Below are 21,528 nucleotides of genomic sequence, written 5' to 3'. Positions count from 1 at the left end.
TAAAAGACATTTTCAAGTTATTGGAAACTACTTCCAAATGTCCGTCATTTGGGTTATTTTAATATTCTGAAGTGAGCTGAGCTACACTGTCATCTGCAGAGTCAAACCCAATTAATTACTTTTCTATTTCCTTTTTGTCAGTGGCAAATGCACCATCGCGTCCTTATTACCAAATACCACACAGTGGTGAAGGCCAGGTCTCGGGCATCACTTTCTAACGGAGCAGATTCAAGGCACTAGTCTACAAATATCTCTAAAGAAAACGGCACACATGGTTACATCCTTGGTATTCAGCGTGCCTAACACAACTAATTCCAAGGAGCATGACGGAAAAATGACGACTGCCTTTTTCTTTTCTATGAGATGGATATTTTAAACTTAATTTTCAACTGAATCTCATAGAAAGTTTGAGAGTTAAATTAAGCCTCAACAATATAAAAAGGAAAAACATTTTAAGGCTAACGTTTTTACATCAAGAGGCATAAAACAACTAATATCCTAAGATGAAACATGCCTCTGAAATCAATCTTAAACTTTGCTAATTGGGCAAATTGAATTGCTTTCAGTATATGCAGCACACTTATGCTTCCCTTTACTTAACAAACAAAATACAGACAATCTAGTAGTAACTAAAGGTAATGATAGTTAATTACTCAGTGTGAATGGCAGTTTTTCAAGGTTTATCACCGTGTTGCATATATTATATGTTTATATTAAAACTAATTTTGAAAATTTTCCATTTCATTATTATACTGAACAAAGCAGGACTGTCACGAAATGTAATTAGGAAGTCACAAAGGACCTTCTTAAACAGATATTCAGTGGCTCTGACAGCAGAGGCTTCGCAGACTGCAGCAGCTCAACTGACAACGAACAAAAATTAGATTCAAGATTTGGAATAACATTAGGTTTATATGAGTCTGCTGGCTTTCATTGCACTCCAATACTATGGGACAAGGAATCCACGAGGAACCTCCTCAGCCCTCCAATAGTAGGACAGTCAAACATCCGATGTCTGTCATGAGAAAAACACAAAACATGATTATACCTCCACATCATTTCTCTTCCTTTTTATGTCCAGTATTTGTACTGACATTTTTAGTTTTTAAATGAAGCACTTTTAAATGCATGGTTTTGAAGGTCACGTGTTCTCAAGTATCTGAATTCCAACTGGAAAATATCCTCAAATTCCTTTGGTTTAAGAGTATCTTACTCTTAATCTATCTATTACCATTCTTTGTGAGGAGAAATACACAACAATCTGTGACTACTAATTGGTACAGTGTAAAGAATAACAAGAACACACATCTTGGTTAAAGAAGTAAAAATACTGATCTTTTCGAAGTTAACCACACAGCCCTCTCCCCACCCACAAGTGGAAACTATTATCACAGAAGTCACTCATCATCTCAGCAATGGCTTTGAAAATCTAAGCCACAAAACATATTGCTTAAAAAACCTTAACCACCATCTCAAACACATGAATTAAAAACATAATTGGATTAGGTAAGTCATTCTTTTTCTCCTCAAACCTGCAAAAATAAGGAACATAGGAGATCCCTACGACAACTGAGAACAATACCATCCTTCTCACAAAATTACCAATTCAGTGAAAACATTTAAAAAGTAAGCATGCATCCTTAAGTCATGCAGTAAATGGGCACAACAAACACTTCAGATCTACAACAGCTGACAATTTTTCTTGCAAAAAATAACAAGTTTCAAAAGGGAAGGGGAAGTAATGAGATGGAAGATAGTTATTGCTGCTGAATCCTCTGACAGATCAGATGACACTCCTGATTCAGCTTTCATTATTTAAAAAGACAAATAGAGCATCTCTCTGTGCCGTTTCAATCATGACAAAGCGCAAATCACATTATCTTCTTTACTCTGATATCCAAAATAATCCCCTATGGACAACACATTAGCTGAGGTACAATTAAATTCATTCAGGTACCATCAGTGTGACTGTTAAAGATCAAGGAGAATATAAGAAAATACTCAAAGCTGGACTGCACATCATTGCCTTTCCCCTGAACCCCCACCTACATATTGGGAAAAATGGAGAAACATCTCAAAAGCAGTAGTTTTTTTTGGAATATATAGGCAAAAAAGCAATCCAACCATTGCATGGGAGTCCTTGTATTTCTACTAGTTGGTTAAAATATTACCTTTTTTCTCTTTCATTTAGCAGTGCCAGACGCTTTGTATCCATTTCATATCAAAATACTCATTATTATGCATCCTGTTATTTAATTTAGGAGGATTGAACCCCATTACATTTCTAAATATATAATGCTCCCAATTCTGAACTAAGGCAGCTACCTAAGTATCATCCATTTGATTTGCACACAAAGCACCCCCCTAGTTTTACAGACTATCCTCTACTCTTCAAGCACTGTAACGTGTAGGAATGAGCAGATAAATCCATGGGCTTCTAAGAGACAAATGAATGTTGAAAAAAATACAGTCATCAGCTAGAATAAAGAAGCAACACTGCATAACAGGGTTAGACTAAAACAAACAATGCCGCTGTGAATGCCATAAAAATGGATCCGTTTTTACTTAAGCATGAATACAGCCTGACCTACACTCTCACAATAGGTTTGGATTAAGTAAATCATTCATATATACAGGAGAAGAAAAAATCTCATCTTACCATAGAATCATAAAACGGTTTGGGTTGCAAGGGACCTTAAAGCCCATCTAGTTCCAACCCCCTGCCATGGGCAGGGACACCCTCCACTAGACCACATTGCCCAGAGCCCCATCCAACCTGGCCTTGATCACTTCCAGGGATGGGGCATCCACAGCTTCTCTGGGCAACCTGTGCCAGGACCTCACCACTCTCACAGGACAGAATTTCTTCCTAATATCTAATCTAAATATACCCTCCTTCAGCTTAAGGCCATTACCCCTTGTCCTATCACTCCATGACCTTTTAAACAGTCCCTCTCCAGCTTTCTTGTAGGCCCCTTTTAGGTACTGGAAGGCCGCAATTAGGTGTCCCTGGAGCCTTCTCTTCTCCAGGCTGAAGAACAGCTACTCTCTCAGCCTGTGGCCTCCTCTGGACACACACCAACAGGTCCATGTCTCTGTTGTAGTGGGGAGCCCAGAGCTGGATGCAGTACTCCAGGTGGGGTCTTATGACAGCGGAGTAGAGGAGACTTCCCTTGACCTGCTGGTCACTCTGCTTTTGATGCAGCCCAGGATACAGTTGGCTTTCTGGGTTGCAAGCACACATTGCCAGGTCACATTAAGTTTCTCATCAACCAACACTCCCAAGTCCTTCTCCTCAGGGCTGCTCTCAATCCATTCTCCACCCAGCCTGTAGTTGTGCTTGGAATTGTCCTGACCCAATCCCAATCTTGACATTTTGTGTCCTTGTAGTTTAAAAATGGGTCAAACAGTTTAAGATTTGTATATAAAGATGTAATAAATTTTAGAAAAAACAATCATCACAGAAAAGAACTTCACATGCAGGTGAAGGAGCACAGCATAGAAATACCTATCTGCACATTGTGCTGCAGCCCCTCACTCCCTACACAAAACTCATTATTTCCATGCAGCGGCTAACCTGAGCCTGATATGCTTTCTAACACAGTCTAATTTGTTCTCTCTATGGTGCTCCAGTTTGAATAAAATTTGCACCAACTCTATTATTATTAATGACTATAACTGAACTAAAACATTTCCTCCAACTTTTAACTGTGTAAAAATCAAGAAAATTAAGCAATAGATGACTAGTTGATCTACATGATAAAAACCAAGCTAGATGTTATAAGCATTAAGGAAAACAGTTCAGTTTAGTTCCAAATTCTCTCCCATTTTTCTCTTTCAGCTGAATACATTAATGCTATTGTAAGCTGTTTCTTGGGTTTTGCTTTCTGCAAACATCTGTTTGCATCAGATCCTTTCAGTTAATACCTAACCTTCATGTAAGAAGCATGTTTTTCCACATTTTTAAAAGATGGTTCAATACCATGTGGTATTCATAAGCAAGTCATAATTGACATTAAATGCATTGCATTTTATTTTGTTAAGGACTGGAGAACAAAAAGGGGATACTTTCACCGTTTGCAAAGCTAAAATAACCTCAGCAAAATATTATGCTAAATAAGCAGTGTTCCATTAACGTCACTGTTTTCAAATTAAGATAAAAATAGAATTATACAACTCCACAATATTTTTGTGATGAACTTTCTCCAGGTCAAATTCAGAATTTTTTTTTTTTTTTTTGAAAGACAAGCAAGTATAACTTATTCTATTAATATTGATAGGGTCATAGTGGGAAAACATTAATTGAGCAGAGATGTCATTAGCATCCTTCCACATGACTGGATACTAATTAGGTAGCTGCTTTTTCTGCTTTTAAAATTTTTTTTTAAAGTCTTCCTACTACCTAAGAAGGGTAGCAATTTCATGTTTTATGTTCATTCAAAATGACTGCAGAAAGAAAAAAAACCCAAACCACAAAACCCCAAGCCAAAGAGCCTGCTTGCAATAGTCTACTAGTTCCTCTGCAACTCAGCGTAAACAGCCACTTCTGAAATCTCTCACCAAATTTTTTGAAGGAGTCATTTGAAAAATACATTGATCCTATTTCAAAGTGCTTATAAACTTTTTGCTCCCAACACAATTTGCCTCTACCACAATGGAACGATGCAACATAGAGTATATTCAAAAGTTTGCTCTCATTTTCTCTTTCATTTGTGCTACCTGGAGCTAAAGGAATTGGCCGGGGGGAGCAGGTGAAGGAGGAACATGTAATTTCATTTTGCAAATATGATAGGTGGACTTTCTGCCAAAAATTTCAATCGAACATTGAGACGCAAGGCATTTGGCTCTAACAAGAAAGCATTAGACTGTTTTCAACATTGCTGGTGGTCCTTGCACCCAAACATTCAACAGGTAGACAATGCTTGGCAGAGGTATACTGCTGTGTCATCATAAATAGGCAAAATTAAAATCCAAAAACACTGGTCTTTTTTTCAGATGCAGTTCAAATTAATTCAATTTAGCTATACATTGAAAGCAATTCACAGAAGTTAAGTGTTTAGACTTAAAGAAATACAATCAATAATACGTAAGTTAAGCAGAATTTTAACAAATTCTAAATTAGCTCTTAATAGACAGTTAGCAATAGAATAACTTTATGTTCCCTTTCAAACTCCTGGCAGGAATATCAAATCGCAGGTCAATAAAGCTGCTCTATTTGTAATTCTCTATTACTATTTTCAAAGTTAAATGATACGCCTTCAAAAATTAGATCCACCTCTTCTTTGAAAGGTTATCCAATTATCTTCACTTCCTAATGTACATCTTTTTCTTCTTTCTTATATCAATCTTTCTTATAAAGATGATTTCATTTTGAAGACTTCAGAATGGCAAAAAATGTCACAGCTCATTGTTGTCCCACCAACAGTCCTCATCATTCAGACAGTGAGAGAAAAAGAGATCAACTACTCTGATTTCCTCCATGTCAACCCACAGATACCATCGTTATCATTCCATAATAGCTTCTTATTAACCTTAAAGAAATGTCCCATCTTGATTTCAAAGTACTAAATAATAACGAATGCTTCTCAACTCCAGCAATTTGTTTCAGTCACTACGTTACACTCTCAATATTAAAAAAAATATATATATAAAAAAAATCACTGCTTATAGTTCATGTATCTCCAGCTTCAAATTTATGGCTACAGATAACTCTTATTAGTCAATAAGAATTCAATACAACAGAAAGGTAATGTTTTCACAATTGTGCTCTGGGTTTCTTCTTGGCCAGGAATGCCATTTATTTATGGAACTATATCCTTACAATATTTTTTTCTCAACTTTATCCTTGGAATATGAATGTAGTAAAGTGAACTACATATCAAATGGGCTAGGTTCTATTCCAACTTAGGCTCAGTTTTGTTAACGATGATTAAGAAAGCGTTCCTGAAATGTGTGCTTATAGTGATTCCATTGCAATGCCTGAATCCTGGCAACGTTCATTTCTATGGCATAATAAAAATATATAGTCTGTGTCATATATTCTTTCCCTGCAACCAGGCAAAATTCTACCTGGGAGTGACAGAAAACACAGAACCACACAATAACACATTTGTAAAATATATTCATAAATAGTTACATTTTTTACATACACATCAGAGCAAAACCTTGTATTTGGCTACATGAAGCCCATCAGAGCAGAGTGCATAAAAAGCAGAATTTCCAAATTGACCTATTTAAACTCATACTCATTGCACACAATTTCCAATTTTAGGAAACAAACAGCAGTGAGGTAATCTCAATGCATTCCCAATTATTAACTGATTAAGGTAACAAATCCTGAACTAAAACTAACTGCTCTCAGGCAGCTTTGGTAGAGAGGCCATTCATCTGAATGCAGTATGATGTTAAACTGAAGAATATCAGCAGGGGAATTTTCAACTTTTATTGTACATGAACATCTGCTCAAGACAGCTCACTCCGAGAGGTGCTGAGGTGTATATGTTTTGATCAGAAACAGTAGAAGTCAGCAGGTTACAAGGAACAGCAAGAAGTAAAATACATTAGTGAATGAATAGCAGACTATACACAGTTGTGCAACCTTAGAAACCTAGACACGGTATGAGTGATAAAGTGAAATACATCTGTATCAATGAATTATGCACTCCATTGCCTACAGTAGCCTCATTTTACAACAAAGCCTCCATTGTCTGCTATGTTCATATATAACTTTACACAAGACAACTTATTAAAACATAATTTACCCAATTACCTTGCTCAAAGAAGGTGTTTGACCCTCAGCTGAAGCTCTGCAAAGCAATTATAAGGCCATTTGGAATCATTGTCTTTGATAGTCTCACCTGCCAGTTCAAACCCACAGAGGAGCATTTCCTAAGCAAACGAAGGAGCACAACTGAGCAGCTTCGAGCACACAGCACAGTGGGAGAGACTGCATGTGCTGCCACTGGAAGAAAGCACATCGCTGGGCATGAGTTAACTGGACTACAGGAGTAGAGAGGAGGAAAAGAGGGAGGGAAGGATTTTGTCCTACCTAAAAAACAACAGATGCCAGAAAGGGTGAAGCCCAACAGAGTTGGGGCCTTGCATCTCAAAGCTCAGTTATTTTGCACAGGTATCCAGAAGTCTACTTACTGCTTCAGAGTAAAGCAACTGTATTCAAAATATTCCTTTTGTGAAGAGTTTTCCTTATGCTGCCTCTGAAAAAATCCATATCAGTGACTGGACTCTATTTAAGACCTCTTTGTCTGCACTCACTGAGGGAATACAGTAAATTGGATTTACCCTCAGAGGATTGACATCTACAGCAGGTAGTCCAAAGAGATTAGGCTATGGCATTATTTATCACTCTATGCCCTGGAGAAGGTACTAGAGCAACACACCACACTGCACTATTCCTTCATTTCTGTATCTTCAGAGAGTGTTCCTGCTTATTTTTAATGTACATAGCGTGCCCTTTTTTCCTTTCTCCACTATTGGAGGTTGTGCTGGCTTTGGCTGGGAGAGAGTCAATTTTCTTCATAGTAGCTGGTACGGGGCTATGGTTTGGATTTGTGCTGCAAACAGCGTTGATAACACAGGGATGTTTTCGTTACCGCTGAGCAGCGCTTACACAGAGCCAAGGGCTGTTCTGCTCCTCACACCCCCCACCAGCGACTGGGCTGGGGGTGCACAAGGAGTTGGGAGGGGACACAGCCAGGACAGCTGACCCCAACCGACCCAAGGGATATTCCATACCATATGGCGTCATGCTCAGCATATAAAGCTGGGAGTGATGGCGTTTGTCTTCCCAAGTCGTCATTCTGCTTGATGGAGCCCTGCTTTTCTGGAGATGGCTGAACACCTGCCTGCGATGGGAGGTGGGGAATGAATTCCTTGGTTTGCTTTGCTTGTGTGTTTGGCTTTTGCTTTACCTGTGAAACTGTCTTTATCTCAATGCACAAGTTTTCCTTACTTTTACTCTTCTGATTCTCTCCCCCCATCCCACCAGTGGGGAGCCAGTGAGCAGCTGTGTGGTGCTCAGTTCCTGGCTGGGGTTAAACTATGACACAGGTCCTTTAAATATAAGGAGTACAAGATGATTACTTGGGAAATTATGAAATATCTTATTTAGATTATAATTGTGGTACACCAAGGAATACTAACGTATGTTTTAACAGAAAAATACTATATACTGGGCTCTTCATAGCAAACATTCTAGATTCAGAAAACAGAAGAGATGATGGTTTAACATTGTCTCACTAGATCTCCTCTTAGGAGTTACAACAGGAAATTCATGTCAGATGCCTCTCAAAAATAGGTACTTCAAGAAAACACATAGTTGCATTGCACTGAATAGCACAAAATATTCCAATATGCTAGAAACAATAAGCAATAAATGAAATTTCCAATTGACTTTCCAGCAAATCTATTTTCATTACAAATGGAGATTTTGCATGGATTGCATTACTTATGGTAATTGTGTGACATCTATTATGAATAACCATGTATTCCAATCATCTCTTTTAATTATATTCTGCCATAAGAGCAAGCCATGCAATACCTTGCCTAGACTCAGTTAACTGTGTGTGTGCTGCATATCACATTCTGATGGCTATGTTGAGGACAAAAGGTCCTAAACATGCAGAAACTGTAACAGGAACGGCTTGTAACTGTCATCTCCTTCATTAGTCAGAAACTACTTAAAACAAAAAGAATTTAAAAAGCTGAATTTAAATCCAGTTATGTGCTGAGAAAAAAAAAAATATTTTTATTCCTTTCTTGTATAAAATTCATGGTAATTGGTACCGGCATGCAAAGCACATGGATATCTGCTATTGATGCAGGTACTCAAATTTTCTGTAGTGGCAAAATTGCAACGGCAGCAAACACGCCCTTTGTATTTGTTATCTGTTGTCCATTTATGGCTGTAGAGTTTGTTTGGGTTTACTGATATGATAAAAAGGATAAAATTACAGGTTTGTTCAATAACCACACCAATTACAAATTGGCTCTCTACTAGACTAGAAAATAACTGCTGGACTAAAAGTATTCATTATTTATGAACCGGACTTCACAGTTTTTTTAAATGAGAATACCAATTATTGTGTTAAAGCTCAAAGGAAACACTCACTTTACCTTTTCTGAATCCCATCTCAGTTGCCCTGCCATTTTTCATATAGAAGTTTGCTACCTCTTAATTTTACTTCCTTCTACATAGCTTTGCTCCTCTGTCTTTTAAACTTGACTTCTTCCAGCTTCTTAGTATGAGGCTTTTCTCACTAAACATTTAGCATAGCAAGAAATTTGGCTAAAATACAAATGGGTAAACTGTTTTTTCCAGATGATCTCTGCGACTCCAATGACAGGACCCTCAAAACAAATTCACTTAAGTCAGTTACTATAAAACTATAGCCATAAGTTGATGTGAAAATGCCAATATGCTTTGCAAATTGTTAATGAGGATAAACACGACAAAATGGGAGGCTGTAACTGTGAAATAATTTTAAATATGAAAGCAAGTTTAATTAAAAATTTTCAACCTTTCAAAAAAATAAGCTGCTTTTATATAAAACAAGGTCTCAACAATAATATAAAAAATAAAAATCACAATATGGGAAGAGAGTAGGCAGCCTCTATGAAATTTGATTTTCCATAGCAATCATCAGCCAATTGATCTAAAATTTAGATGTTTTACATTTTTTCATGATGACAAGAATGGGCTTTCCAAATTGTTCTTTACTTTATGGGCATGGTGTAAGTATGCATAATAAGTACCACAATGGTCAGACTCACTGACTAGGTTTCAAAACTTCTTCCATGTGTCCCTGAAGCTTGTAAGGGCAGACAAGCAGTTCCACTTTTAGAGGACATACAGTAGTAACACACCTTCAAAACTGCACGGTGAGTGCCCGTGAAACACACAAAGCAGTACAGAGGTTCATGCATAGCGTGGTTTTCCTTAAGTCATTTATAAGTTCCAAACACTGATGATGACTAACATGTGAATAAAATGGATTAGATCAAAATGAAATTTTAGCTGGATTTCAGCATATGTTACTGATGTAACCAAGAAATTTAATCGCACATATCCAACCTGTTACGACACACAAGCTTACAAGCCCATTTTCCAGACATCTCATTACACTCCATACAGTGAGGTTTGAAGGTCAGTTGAACACATCACTAATAAGAGGCTGTTCATCCCTCCAGGGCATTTGGTGAGATACACGAGGCTCCAACCTAGCAGCTCCTGCCTCTCCCAGATGTGGCCCTAAGACAGCTTTTTTCAATACCTCTTCCAGGTTGTGCTACAACCTGAGAAATTCTTATCACTCATCTGCTGAATGCAGGTAAATAAGTAATTTAGCTGGTAACTTAATCCTTTTGCAAATCAGCAAAAAATACTTTTGATTTCATTACTTTTATTTTTTTCTTTCTATTTAAAATACTGGCACAAAGCATTTAGAATGGGATTTTCATTAACACTATTATGTTAATTCAACTATAACAATGCAGAGTAGGTAAATCCTTACGGTGAGGTATATTTTCCTTTAATAGTGAGCACCTTACAAGCAAGACAGGATTTGAAGGCAGAGAAAGCCTTGTTATCAGACCAAATGATACAGTTGACCACCAGCCCCCCAAATCAGACAGACAGACAAGCTTTTGTGCACAGAGCCCTGAATCTATTAGCTTCAGAAGCAGCATTTCCTAATGCGAGTCAAACACCATCCCTTTGTTTGTAGTCTGCAAACAAAGTACTCCATCCCTGAGATAATTAACTGGCCTCTCTATCACCACTAGATTCAAGTGGTTTGCATACACAGAGCGGGAGCACTCATTCTTTGGGCTGTTCAAGGAGAACCTCTTTCCCAGAAGGTAGCTGGAGAATGCAGTAGAGCTGATCTACTGGCTTGCTGCTGCGAAGGGTGCAGTCCCGCTCCTTACTCTCCGCGCAACATAGCTTAATTAAGCTAAAAATTATTAAGTGTAGGAACTGTTTTTCTTACTCTCGTGTGTACAAGTAAACATTATGGCATTAATAAGTCCTGCTTGAGGGATCAGGACTGCTCATATAACGAAGAGTCACGGAACAGCTTTATTTGGGATGTGAGGGGGGAAAAAAAATAACTAAAACTTCCCACTGCTGCTCAACAGCTTCAGCACGGTATCTCAGAAAGAACTTACCTAATACTGACAATACAGAAAGTAAGTCTGTATCTCTTCTGCATTCCTGCTGAAGAAATATACTCTATGCTTCCCCCCCATTTTCACACAAGATCCATCATTTATATCTGTTCTTCCCATTCAGGAGGTCTTTTCTACCCCAGCAAAGGTACTTCATCCTCTTCCTAGTACTCTCTTCTTCTGGAGTTACTAGACACTAGTTCAGTCCTTACTGTACCAAACATGTTCTGTCTCTATGTGATTCCCTTGCTATCTCCAGCATCAAATTTAGGTTACAAAGTCTTTACCAAACCCCATTATTTTTTGCTTTCTGCTAAAGAGCTAAAAGGAGCATGACTGCTCCTTAGCATTGTGCTAACGCAAACCAATAATAACAGTAAGGCATATGAAGCTTCTGTAATAAGCACTAAAGAGTACTTTCCCACAGGATTCGATATGTATAACGTGTAGTTGTAACAGTGCAGTGTACGTTATTGCAGTATGTAAATGCAAATTTATATATTCTGCAATAACAGAATTTTATTTTCTAAATCTTACTTTTATGGCAAATATTAACACTTGTTTAGGCTAAAACTCATAAAATTCATAATTATGTAGCATAAATACAGATATGATAAATGTGCAATGTACAAACTAACTAAATCACAATAACCAGCAGTTCTGTAACTTTATGAAGAATTAAAATTTCATATACATGCTAAACACTATTTTTTTTCCTCAGACTTGTGGGAGAATACTGCTGTTCTTTCCAGAGTCAGTGTGCTATCTTCAATGGAAATTCTGTCAGGACTGCAAGTAAACTAAAAATTACTTTTAAAATATAGTAACAAACAATACTAATCAAAAGGATAATTTCTTTCTAACTGCAAATCTTTGAGAAAAGCAGCAATCATTTGTGAACAATACAGAATATGCCAGTCTCCAGTAGTACGGCAATTCTGACAGCATATGACAGGGAAGCTCAAAGAGACAAATCGTACAGCAAAGCAGATGCTATTCTTACATTGCATGACCCCGGGTCCCGTCCCACCCATGCAACAGACCCAGAACAATTACACTGCAGCTTAGGGTGTTATCAAGTCTTTGAAGAAGCATCTGGTTCAACTAATGTTTTCTCTACTCATTAATAAAAGGAACAACCTGCAGTAACTCACAGTACAGCACGCTGTCTCGGCAACAAATAATGACCATTAACTTCATGTAGTGATGAAGTTGCCAGAAATATCATATGCTCTGGGTTTTACATATGGTCTATTCCCCACAACCAGAATTCTTTCTGGTGGAAAACACTAGATCTCTATGGAAATAGCAATGCCAAATAGTCCAGCAAAGTGCAGTACATAATAGCTAAACAGTGTCTTTTTTTTTTTTTTAATGGAAAAGCCTTTTCATAATCAAACCCAGATGAAAAGTTATTGTAAAGTGTTTATTCCAATTTATTACATGCACACATACATGTGCACTTACTGAAGGAGCCACACTGTCCACCACAAATTTCTATAAAATTGCTTGGTCCTGATAACCTGCAGTTCATTGTTCCCAGCTGGAAAGCCTGTTCTTTTTAATAACCAATTCAATAAACTGTTGAAAAATGCTTTGTATAATATAGCACTGCCATAGATCTGATGTTTGTCTCTGTCATTACATATTGCATTCAATCAATTCACAAATGTTGCTGTGTTCCTGTTGTGCTAGTTCTTCTTATGGCATCCTGAACACAAATCCAAAGATCAATACCTTGTCTGCTGAAAAAAATTTTGACATAACAAATGAATAATTTTATTTATAATAAAAGTCCTAGTCCCCGAATGGATTCTACTAATGTTCAAATTCATTTTTCATGTTTAACACAAGATGAAAGCAAGTACCCTGCACAATGCAATGAGAAAGGCAGTGATAAAAAAACCAGTTCATATTTATCGAAGATGTGAGCAAAACCAAGTAAAGCTATGGTGTTTTGCTAGAAAAACATCAATAAAATGGTAGGTCATTCACAAAGTATTTGTTTCCATATTAAAGAACAAAAAGTCCCTGTCAAAGAGCAGATGGATTTTCTTTAAAAAGACACTACCATCCTGCTCTGAACTATGGAAGCAGCAAGGCTCTGAATGAAATAATTTAAGCAACATGACAAGTAGAAGCTCAGCTCATGCTGGTTGCATGAGCTGATTTCAGTTCGTCTTGTGCGTGTTGTGTGACAGAAGCGATGCAGTCGCTGACTATAGACACATCCCTGCACTATTCCAGCTATTGGACAGCCACCTCCTCTAAAACAACTACACAGTTGTTCAAGGGAGCCACAAATGACTTCTTTCACAATCGCTCTTTGCGGAGCAGCAAGCTAACAGAATTTAGAAGAAAGAGGGACTCTGCTTTTCATAGCAAACAGTATTGATACCTGAATAAGCATACAAATCCCAGCAAGCTTACACAATAACCAGCTCGCCTCCTCCCCACTCCCAAGCTAACTGCTAAGTGCACTGCATAGAGTATTCCCACCTAGACTCTTGGCTCCATAACAATTCACAGGCACTAGCAAAACAAAATCATACCATTTCTGTACAAAATAGAAAAGCAACATAAAAACATACTCCCAAAAACAACATCTCCTTTATCAAGACTGTCCCTGATACCGTGCGCCTGTCTGCTCTGAAATAAGACAGACAAGTAGAAGGGACAGGGAAGCCCCATCTTCCCCTTTGAACTATATGCAAGGACAGGTACGCACTCCTCATTTTGTCATGGGAGTTGAGTGACTTGGCATCTTCAGACTACGGCCAGACACCTCTGGGCCTTAACCATTTTCCTGTTAGGTGACAGCAAAGGGACTGGCTGCCCTGAGGGGAGCACGCCCTAATCCTGCACACTGACCACGTGTAGCTCTCCCTCTCCATTTGGTTGTGCCAAAAGAGGTGAATGAGTTTGCTACTACTGTCAAACATGTACATATTTTAGCTTACACAGTAGAGATGCCAGTTGAATGCCAGATACCCACTTCTCAATAGTAAGATCTCAGTTACTTCCTATTCAAGAATCTGCAATAATCACATTTTCAGGAACAAACAGGTTCCTGAGTCCATGAACTAGCGTGTACCCGTTAGACAGAAGTCTAATGCTGGGGCAACTGAGGCAGTTTTTTCCAGGAACTGAGGGGAATTCTTCCCTTACCATGTTCTTACTATGTTCTTGCTATTCCTACTCATGGTTACCATTAGCACAGTTTGACTTTCAAGTGTCAAACTGAATTCACAGGACTGGCAGCTGAAATAAACAAAACAAAACTTGGTAATGTGTTAACTGAACAAGCACACTTTGGCATTGCTCAAATCATGAACACTGAACTCCATGAGATCATTTTGACTGATTTTTTCCAGAGCATGGCTTTATTTTAAAACTATTACAGCAAATTCACAACTCCAATCCTACGTTCGGTTTCAAGATGGAATTTCAACCTTACTAGTTAATTAAAGCCACCACCTGGAGTGAGCTGGCTTTCAAACTGATTTCCTTTGTCTCTCTAATTCACACGCATTAATATTTTATTTTCTACTAAAAAAAAAATGAAAAGGAATGTCACAAGTGTGCCAAAGACAAGGCAGATAAAATTATTGCCATAAAACAAAGAAAATACACTTGTTACTGCCAGGTCTCGAGATGAATGCTGCATTATAGAGACATTTTAAAGGCTTACAACTGCAAATTGCTCTATTTTACATACTGTATTCTAGCCTTTGCATCAAGATCTTTTCTAATTTTTTCTTATTGCAATGAGAAAGGGAAAGGGTTGGGGTTTTATTACCTGAACATTTATTCAATGGAGAAACAAAGACTACATTATATATTACAGTACATGAGCTATTAAAACAATGTGACACTATAAAATATGCTGCAATACTCATTATGGGATAACAAAGCTAATCCTGAGCAAATAAATGTATCTGCCAAACAGTCAGCAATAACTATACAACTAGATTTTATAATCTTTAATTATTTAAGAAGGAAAGAAGCTTGTAATAATTAAGTTTTATAGACTGCTTAAATTGTCACTACTGGGTGCTCACAAAACTTTAAAACAAGTGTCTTTCAGATGAAAACAACTCTCCTTTATTTTTAACAACAGATGCAATTGTTCACTGAACCGATAAATGGAAAAAAAATCATTAACTATTGTTTTTAAAACTTCCACACACAATACAGATAACATTTTATTTACTCTCTGATCTGGACAATGCACATCTGAACGTATTGCTCAGGCATTTACAGGCTCTGCATCTCACAGTGACTGATATGATACTGTCTTTAGATAGCTTTGAAAGTGCTAATTGATTTTATGAAAAAATCTGTAAATCATTAATATATACCAGATACTTCGGAAACTTGAAGTTGAAAAGAACTGTTCATTTAATTCATTGAAATATATTGATGAAATAGTAACACCTTTAAAGTTTCTATAAAGTCTGTGCATCTTTGCCGTGCATTTATAACCAAAAGATCTGACTTCTGGTACAGACACTGTTCAAAGCAGGTGTAGAGAAAAGTTCTATATAAAACAATTATAATTTACAGAACTGACAGGAGAAGAGGAAGATTCCATATTTCGGAAGAAACACATTTATGGGTTTAAAGATAATATACTAAAAGTTACTAAATTTTAAATTATACCTTAAATTATGAAAGAAAAAACATAAAACTACAGGAGAACAAGAAAACTTTCAACAAACTCCAGGCAACTTTCTTCTTTCCCCAATACACATGCAGCCATTGCCTGAGTTCCTGCTAAAATTTTACCATGACCTCTATGGAAATGAAGTGACTAGTCTTGAGTATTTCTGAAAAGTTCCACCTCCAGCCACTGAAATCAGCACAAGTTACACAGTAGCAGAGTTTTGACTGGAAAATAATATGCTACGCTATAAAATACACTAAAATAGGTGCACATTTAGCATCTTGCAGAATCAAGTCCCCATGCAGTTTCTAAACTGAGAATTTACTTACAACATGGGGCTAAATTTTTTACCTCAGGAAATGTGCGCTATACAGATGGTTTATTTAATCCTTTCCTACCTAAATTAATCAAAGCAATCTGTCCCAAAAAATAAGAGTCTTCATACAGGAGTCTGCTGCCATTTGACAAACTGTGTACATTTAGCTAAGAGAAGTTGAAAATCCTCCATAAAGAAGTTACCACATCTAAAAATAAGTGACATTATTAAAAGGGAAGCAGGATGTGTTATTTAGCATAATATGAAATTTAAACAGTACCACCTCAGATACACTTTAAAATGCTTTTAGTAACACCTGGTTGTTTATACATCTTCTGTGGTGAAAAGGTCAATAGAAATTCACCTCTAAGGTCACAGTTGCTAAGCAACTGTTTTCGGCAGTTCTGCAACACCGATCAAGCGTATTACGTTCCCCTGTCTGGTTTCAGAATAAACCCGCGGAGCATCCTACCTGGCCTTTGAAGCGCACCGAGCTCCTCCTGCCCATCGTCGAGGCACTGCTCAAAAGGATACGTCCTGGGACCACCGGCTTCCGGTTCACGAGAGCAAAGGAGAGCTCAGTCTTCAGGAAGACCACAGAGGGCTTGATGAGGTGCTGCCCAAATCTCAGCATGATCAACGTTAATCTTCAGGGTCTGAAAGAGACAATGGTTAAGATAATTAAGAGACCGACTTCACTTTTCCAAATAACAGGAGTAAGACAACCAAATTGCCTAGGCAGCTTCTGAAAGAAAAGTGCCTCCTGGGCTCACCAAGGCATCGGGTGTTTTGGAAAGGTTCGTAAAGCTTTCCTAAAAGTATCACTTCTTGAAGGGGTGGTGGAAAGGGCTTCTTTCCAAAGCAAAAAATTTATGTAAAATTTCTTAAATGCTTTTCTCATCATCTTGGCAGGGTGACAAAATTCTAGACAGAGAATGTCATTTCTCCATCCCATTTTCATTTGTTCTGCATTTGAGTCATATGTGCTTGGAGAAGCACAAATAGTATTACCAGTGTCCTTTGCTACAATGCAAATCAATGCACACAGGACTTAGAAAATAGAGAAACCACATTTTCTAAATCAATCCCTCCACTAAACACCTCAATTGAAGAAATACTGACAAATTAAGGAAAGCATATCTAGTCATTTTCTATCCATGCTTTCTAGTTTGAGCAACTGAAACGTGCAGACGATCAATAGTTTTGTGCAACATTTTCTCTTACTCAAAGCCAGCCAAAGATTCCACTTTCATTCACTAAAATTTTCTCTCTTCCTGAGGATCAAAATCCTTCTTAAATAACTAAGGCACAATCCTCACAGTGTCTATTTTAGGTCTTTAAGCCCTAGAGTATTTAAAGTATTTAATTCAATCAGAAATATCCAAGGTGCTGCAGGGTAAAATACGAAGTAATGAAGAATTTCATGTAACACAGTACTTCAGACACACCGAAAGCATTACATTAACATTACCTTGCTTGAACCAAGTGACTAATCAAAAAAATTCAGTTTTCTAAGTTGCTTCAGATGGGGAAAGATACTGATAGAATCATGTAGGATCTCTTGCTGCAGTTCTTTTCTTACAAGCCTTGTGTTTAGTAAGACCCAAACTTGGTTCTTAATCTAAAAGATTTATTCTAATTTAAGGTCCCATTCCTTGTATCTGCTCCAACAAAAAGTACATATAACACCCCCCTCTAAGTGCACACACACTTTGAAAGTGTCTTTGAGAAGTGCTTGGTCTTCGGAAGGAAATTCTGGCTTTTTCAGCCATCTGATTCCATGAAAGAACTTAACTGAATTAAATTAAGGATAGCAGATGCATCTAGCCAGGCTTCACACCAGAAAAACATATATAAAACTTAGTATAAGATACAGTAACCAATCAGATGACTACATGTTCAAAATAAACATTCTCTAAGCAGGCACCTTATCTTATTTTTTGAAAATCAAAGATTGAAAGAAATGCTTGAGCAGACCATGAAGGAGTGAAGATTTTAACCATCCCTGTTTCAAAGATCTAAAGAGGCTCTATAATTTTCCCCATAAAGTCGACAGAAGATTAAGTGTCTGAGAAGATGTGTCCCTTACCATATATTAAACCTGAAACTTGACAGCATACAAAAGTAAAGTCTCTTTAGCTACTAGAAGAATCGCTTACTAGAGGAAACACCTGCTACCTTGTGCTGATGTCTGAAAAGAATAATTACTAGGAACTTCAACTAATCTTCCTCATTTCTCTTAAGCAGTCCATCAGCAACCCCCCGTGGGGGTTTCTCATTCAGAGTAAAACATCCAAGGATGTTTTTACATGATTTGATAAAGAGACATGGTTCTCTTTGCAGTGTAGGAAATATGTCTGAAAAAAGAGCAAAACACATTAAATAGCCAGTACTACCATCCAGTGATGTAACTGTAAGCTTTTATCTCCAGTATCTGGAAAATCAAATGTACCACCACACCTGCCATTGCATCTAGCAATACTATGGACAGAAATAAAAGTACTACCGATCATTTCTTATTCTGTCTTCCAGGCTACTGATAACTAAAAGCACTGTCCAGAGACATGGAACAGACTTAAACACAGAACCAAGACTTTAAAATAACAGATGCTGATTTTTTAAAAAAATCTGATGCTTTGAAATTCAATTTAAGGAAACCTGAGAGAGAACCTGAGATTTTGATAATCACCAGGAGAAGTCCTCTGACTGTTTGCTGCCATAATCAAAAAACAATAAACAATAGCAGGATAAGGTTGATGACATTGGAAATAAGGCCTGGGTTCCATGCTCTGACAACTGAGACTCCAGGGAAACTGGAAATGGATGACCTGGTGCTTTTCTGTTCTAATCATCTGTCTAAAATTACTAGGGGCTCCTGTGGGTCTTCCTAGTCTAACGGTGACTCTCAAACTCACTATTAAAAATAACTAAATCCCAATCTGAAGTGTATATTGCAAAATTCTTCAATTCCTTCCTTGCAGAAAGGAACAAATATTGATAATTACAAGAACCAAGGCTAATTTTGTGATAAGGGCTTCATGTTAAGGACAAGGGTATCCCCCAAGGTAAAACTTTTGCGAAGCTAAAACATCACTGCAGGTGGTGGATTTGGGACAGACAAGGATCATACTGGAGAGTTGATAAGCAATAAAAAAAAACATTTTTATTTGAACAAGAAATCCAATATAAAGATCTTCTCTTCTAGTTTAAGTATCTAAATATCCTAAATATTCTACTACATATCTAAATATTCCACTATCCTACCAAATATCCTACTATCCATACAATAAAAATGTATTTCTCTCTCCCCCTTTAACTCTGAGGATTTGGAATCCTATTTAGACTTGATAGCAGACTACTACTCTGGCCTTAAGACCTCCATTTAACATCTGTGTACAAGAGATATTAAATTAATGGGAAATCCTGAGTGTTCAATGGGAAGAGCTAGGATCACAAAGAAGTGGGCAGAACATACCAGAATGATGGAACAGAGCCCAGATTCCCAAACTGACATTTGGGTTTACCTCAAGTTGAACAGAGCACTGTAGCCAGTAGGTACTTCTCCAGCTGGTAATCTGAGGCAGGTAGGAAGTGGCAGAATTCCCTGGCCCAAGAAGCTCCTTCACAACTGGAAACCAAGGCCACAACTCTACCAATCTCTACATCATCATAGGCTGTTTGTGCAACCTCCAACGAACTTATGGAGAATACGTCTGCAATCCATGGTAGCACCATGAAGGAGAAGGGTCTCTTCAGGATATTTACCATCATCCAGACCCTATAAGTTACTGACCATAATTTCATCGCTGGAATGTTTTCATTAAAATTAACCCTAAATTGTATTGGGAAAAATACATATTTGATGGCCCTATCAGAACAATGCCATAGATCCTTTTTCGTACCTCAAGAGAGATGTTCAAAAAAAGATTTTGTCAGTTGAGTTGACATCCTGTATACAAACACTCCAATTGACCAAATTAAACATATGTAACACTATTAGCCACAGAGTTTGGGTCACCACTGCTCTCTAATATTGAGTATTTTCAATGCTTTAAAAACAATTAAAAATGCATTTTCAGAAAATGCTAAATGAATCCATATATAGATTTTGCGGACCACAGAATTTAGGTCGACTACACCATGTATTCATAATACACCTACCATGTGCATCTTTACTTATTTCACTGTTAAAAAGAGTCCAGAAAGGATCAGTAAAGTAAAAGTACTAGCCTCACACCTCCCTAAGCAATAGTTTGAAGAATCAGGTTACAGTCCAACTGGGTGACCCAGAATTATGAGAACATTTTTAAATCTCATGCACAGAATTAATGTATGTATTACAACTTTTTCTACTTGCTTATTATACAATAATATATCTGAATAATGTATTTCTATCTCTTGATTCAGACTAAATAAATATAGCATGTATTTCAAACAAGTGTGTCAGTTGTATTGGTTGCACTACGTAGTACTGCAGGCTTCCCAGTGCTGTTCTCTCCAATTCTGAAAGGGGATTATGGGATTTTTTTTTTTCCTTAAACAATTATTCACAATCTTAAGATGCTTTCTGCCCTAGCGATCCTTTGGTTTTTTGCAAAGCATGACTGTCTGTGCTCAGAACCAACACAAATGCTAAAAAATACATTAGGTGAATGAGTAACGGGTACAACTGAAAAATCCATGGCCGCACAGCACCACACTGCAGCAAGGCTGGAACATTCCAGAGTGCAGGAGATGGGAAACTGCTACCAGCAGAGCAAGTTTTCAGTCATCTGAATTCTACCTGTTTATTGCTTGAATGGCCTGTAAACAGGCAGAATCAATACAGTACAGGCGCATGCATGCAGGTCATGAGATGCAAGTAGTGCATGCGCAGGGTTTCCCAGCTGATTGGAACCACCTCACTAAGTCCGTTCCTCCAGGGATTTCCATTTTTCACATAATGAGGAGGTCATTGCCAGCTAAAACAGAAACTAAATGTAATTGGTGAAAGATGTTTCTTCTTTAATGATAGTAGTCTTTCTAATCCCAGTAATAAGGAGGACAATTACATAGTAACATTAGAAAATGAAAGAAATCCATTTCTGATAAAAGAAAATTTCAGCCCAGTTTCACACACTTTCTATTCCGGCTATTCAGATGAAAAGTGTATTTACTCTTCTTCATATTGCATGTATACATTACATTGCCTATTTCATCTGCCTCATTTTCCTAATTAAATTTCCTTCAAGCTGTGTTCCTGCAGTTGTAGGTAGGAATACACTATTAAAGGCTAACATAGCAAATAGGCTAATTTTACAGCCACAGCAGATCTCAAATCTGTATAACCCGTACTAAAAAAAAAAACCAAAAAAAAACCCCA

At 37.4% G+C, this 21,528-nt stretch overlaps 1 protein-coding gene across 9 annotated transcripts in view; it reads right to left on the bottom strand.

Annotated features, from left to right (window-relative positions):
* FHIT (fragile histidine triad diadenosine triphosphatase) overlaps positions 1-21,528 on the bottom strand; it is a 674,280-nt gene that overhangs the window by 410,648 nt on the left and 242,104 nt on the right. For all 9 annotated transcript variants that reach the window (XM_054838551.1, XM_054838550.1, XM_054838556.1 and 6 more), the window contains one exon: positions 16,701-16,822. In XM_054838551.1, the coding sequence (XP_054694526.1) occupies positions 16,701-16,800 (100 nt within the window). In that variant the 5' untranslated portion in view covers positions 16,801-16,822. The remainder of the gene's footprint in view (positions 1-16,700; positions 16,823-21,528) is intronic.

The sequence above is a fragment of the Grus americana genome, chromosome 11 (assembly GCF_028858705.1).
Source record: "Grus americana isolate bGruAme1 chromosome 11, bGruAme1.mat, whole genome shotgun sequence".
NCBI lineage: Eukaryota > Metazoa > Chordata > Aves > Gruiformes > Gruidae > Grus > Grus americana.
The sequence above is the reverse complement of the archived record's forward strand: the minus strand, read 5'-3'. Positions and strand labels throughout refer to the sequence as shown.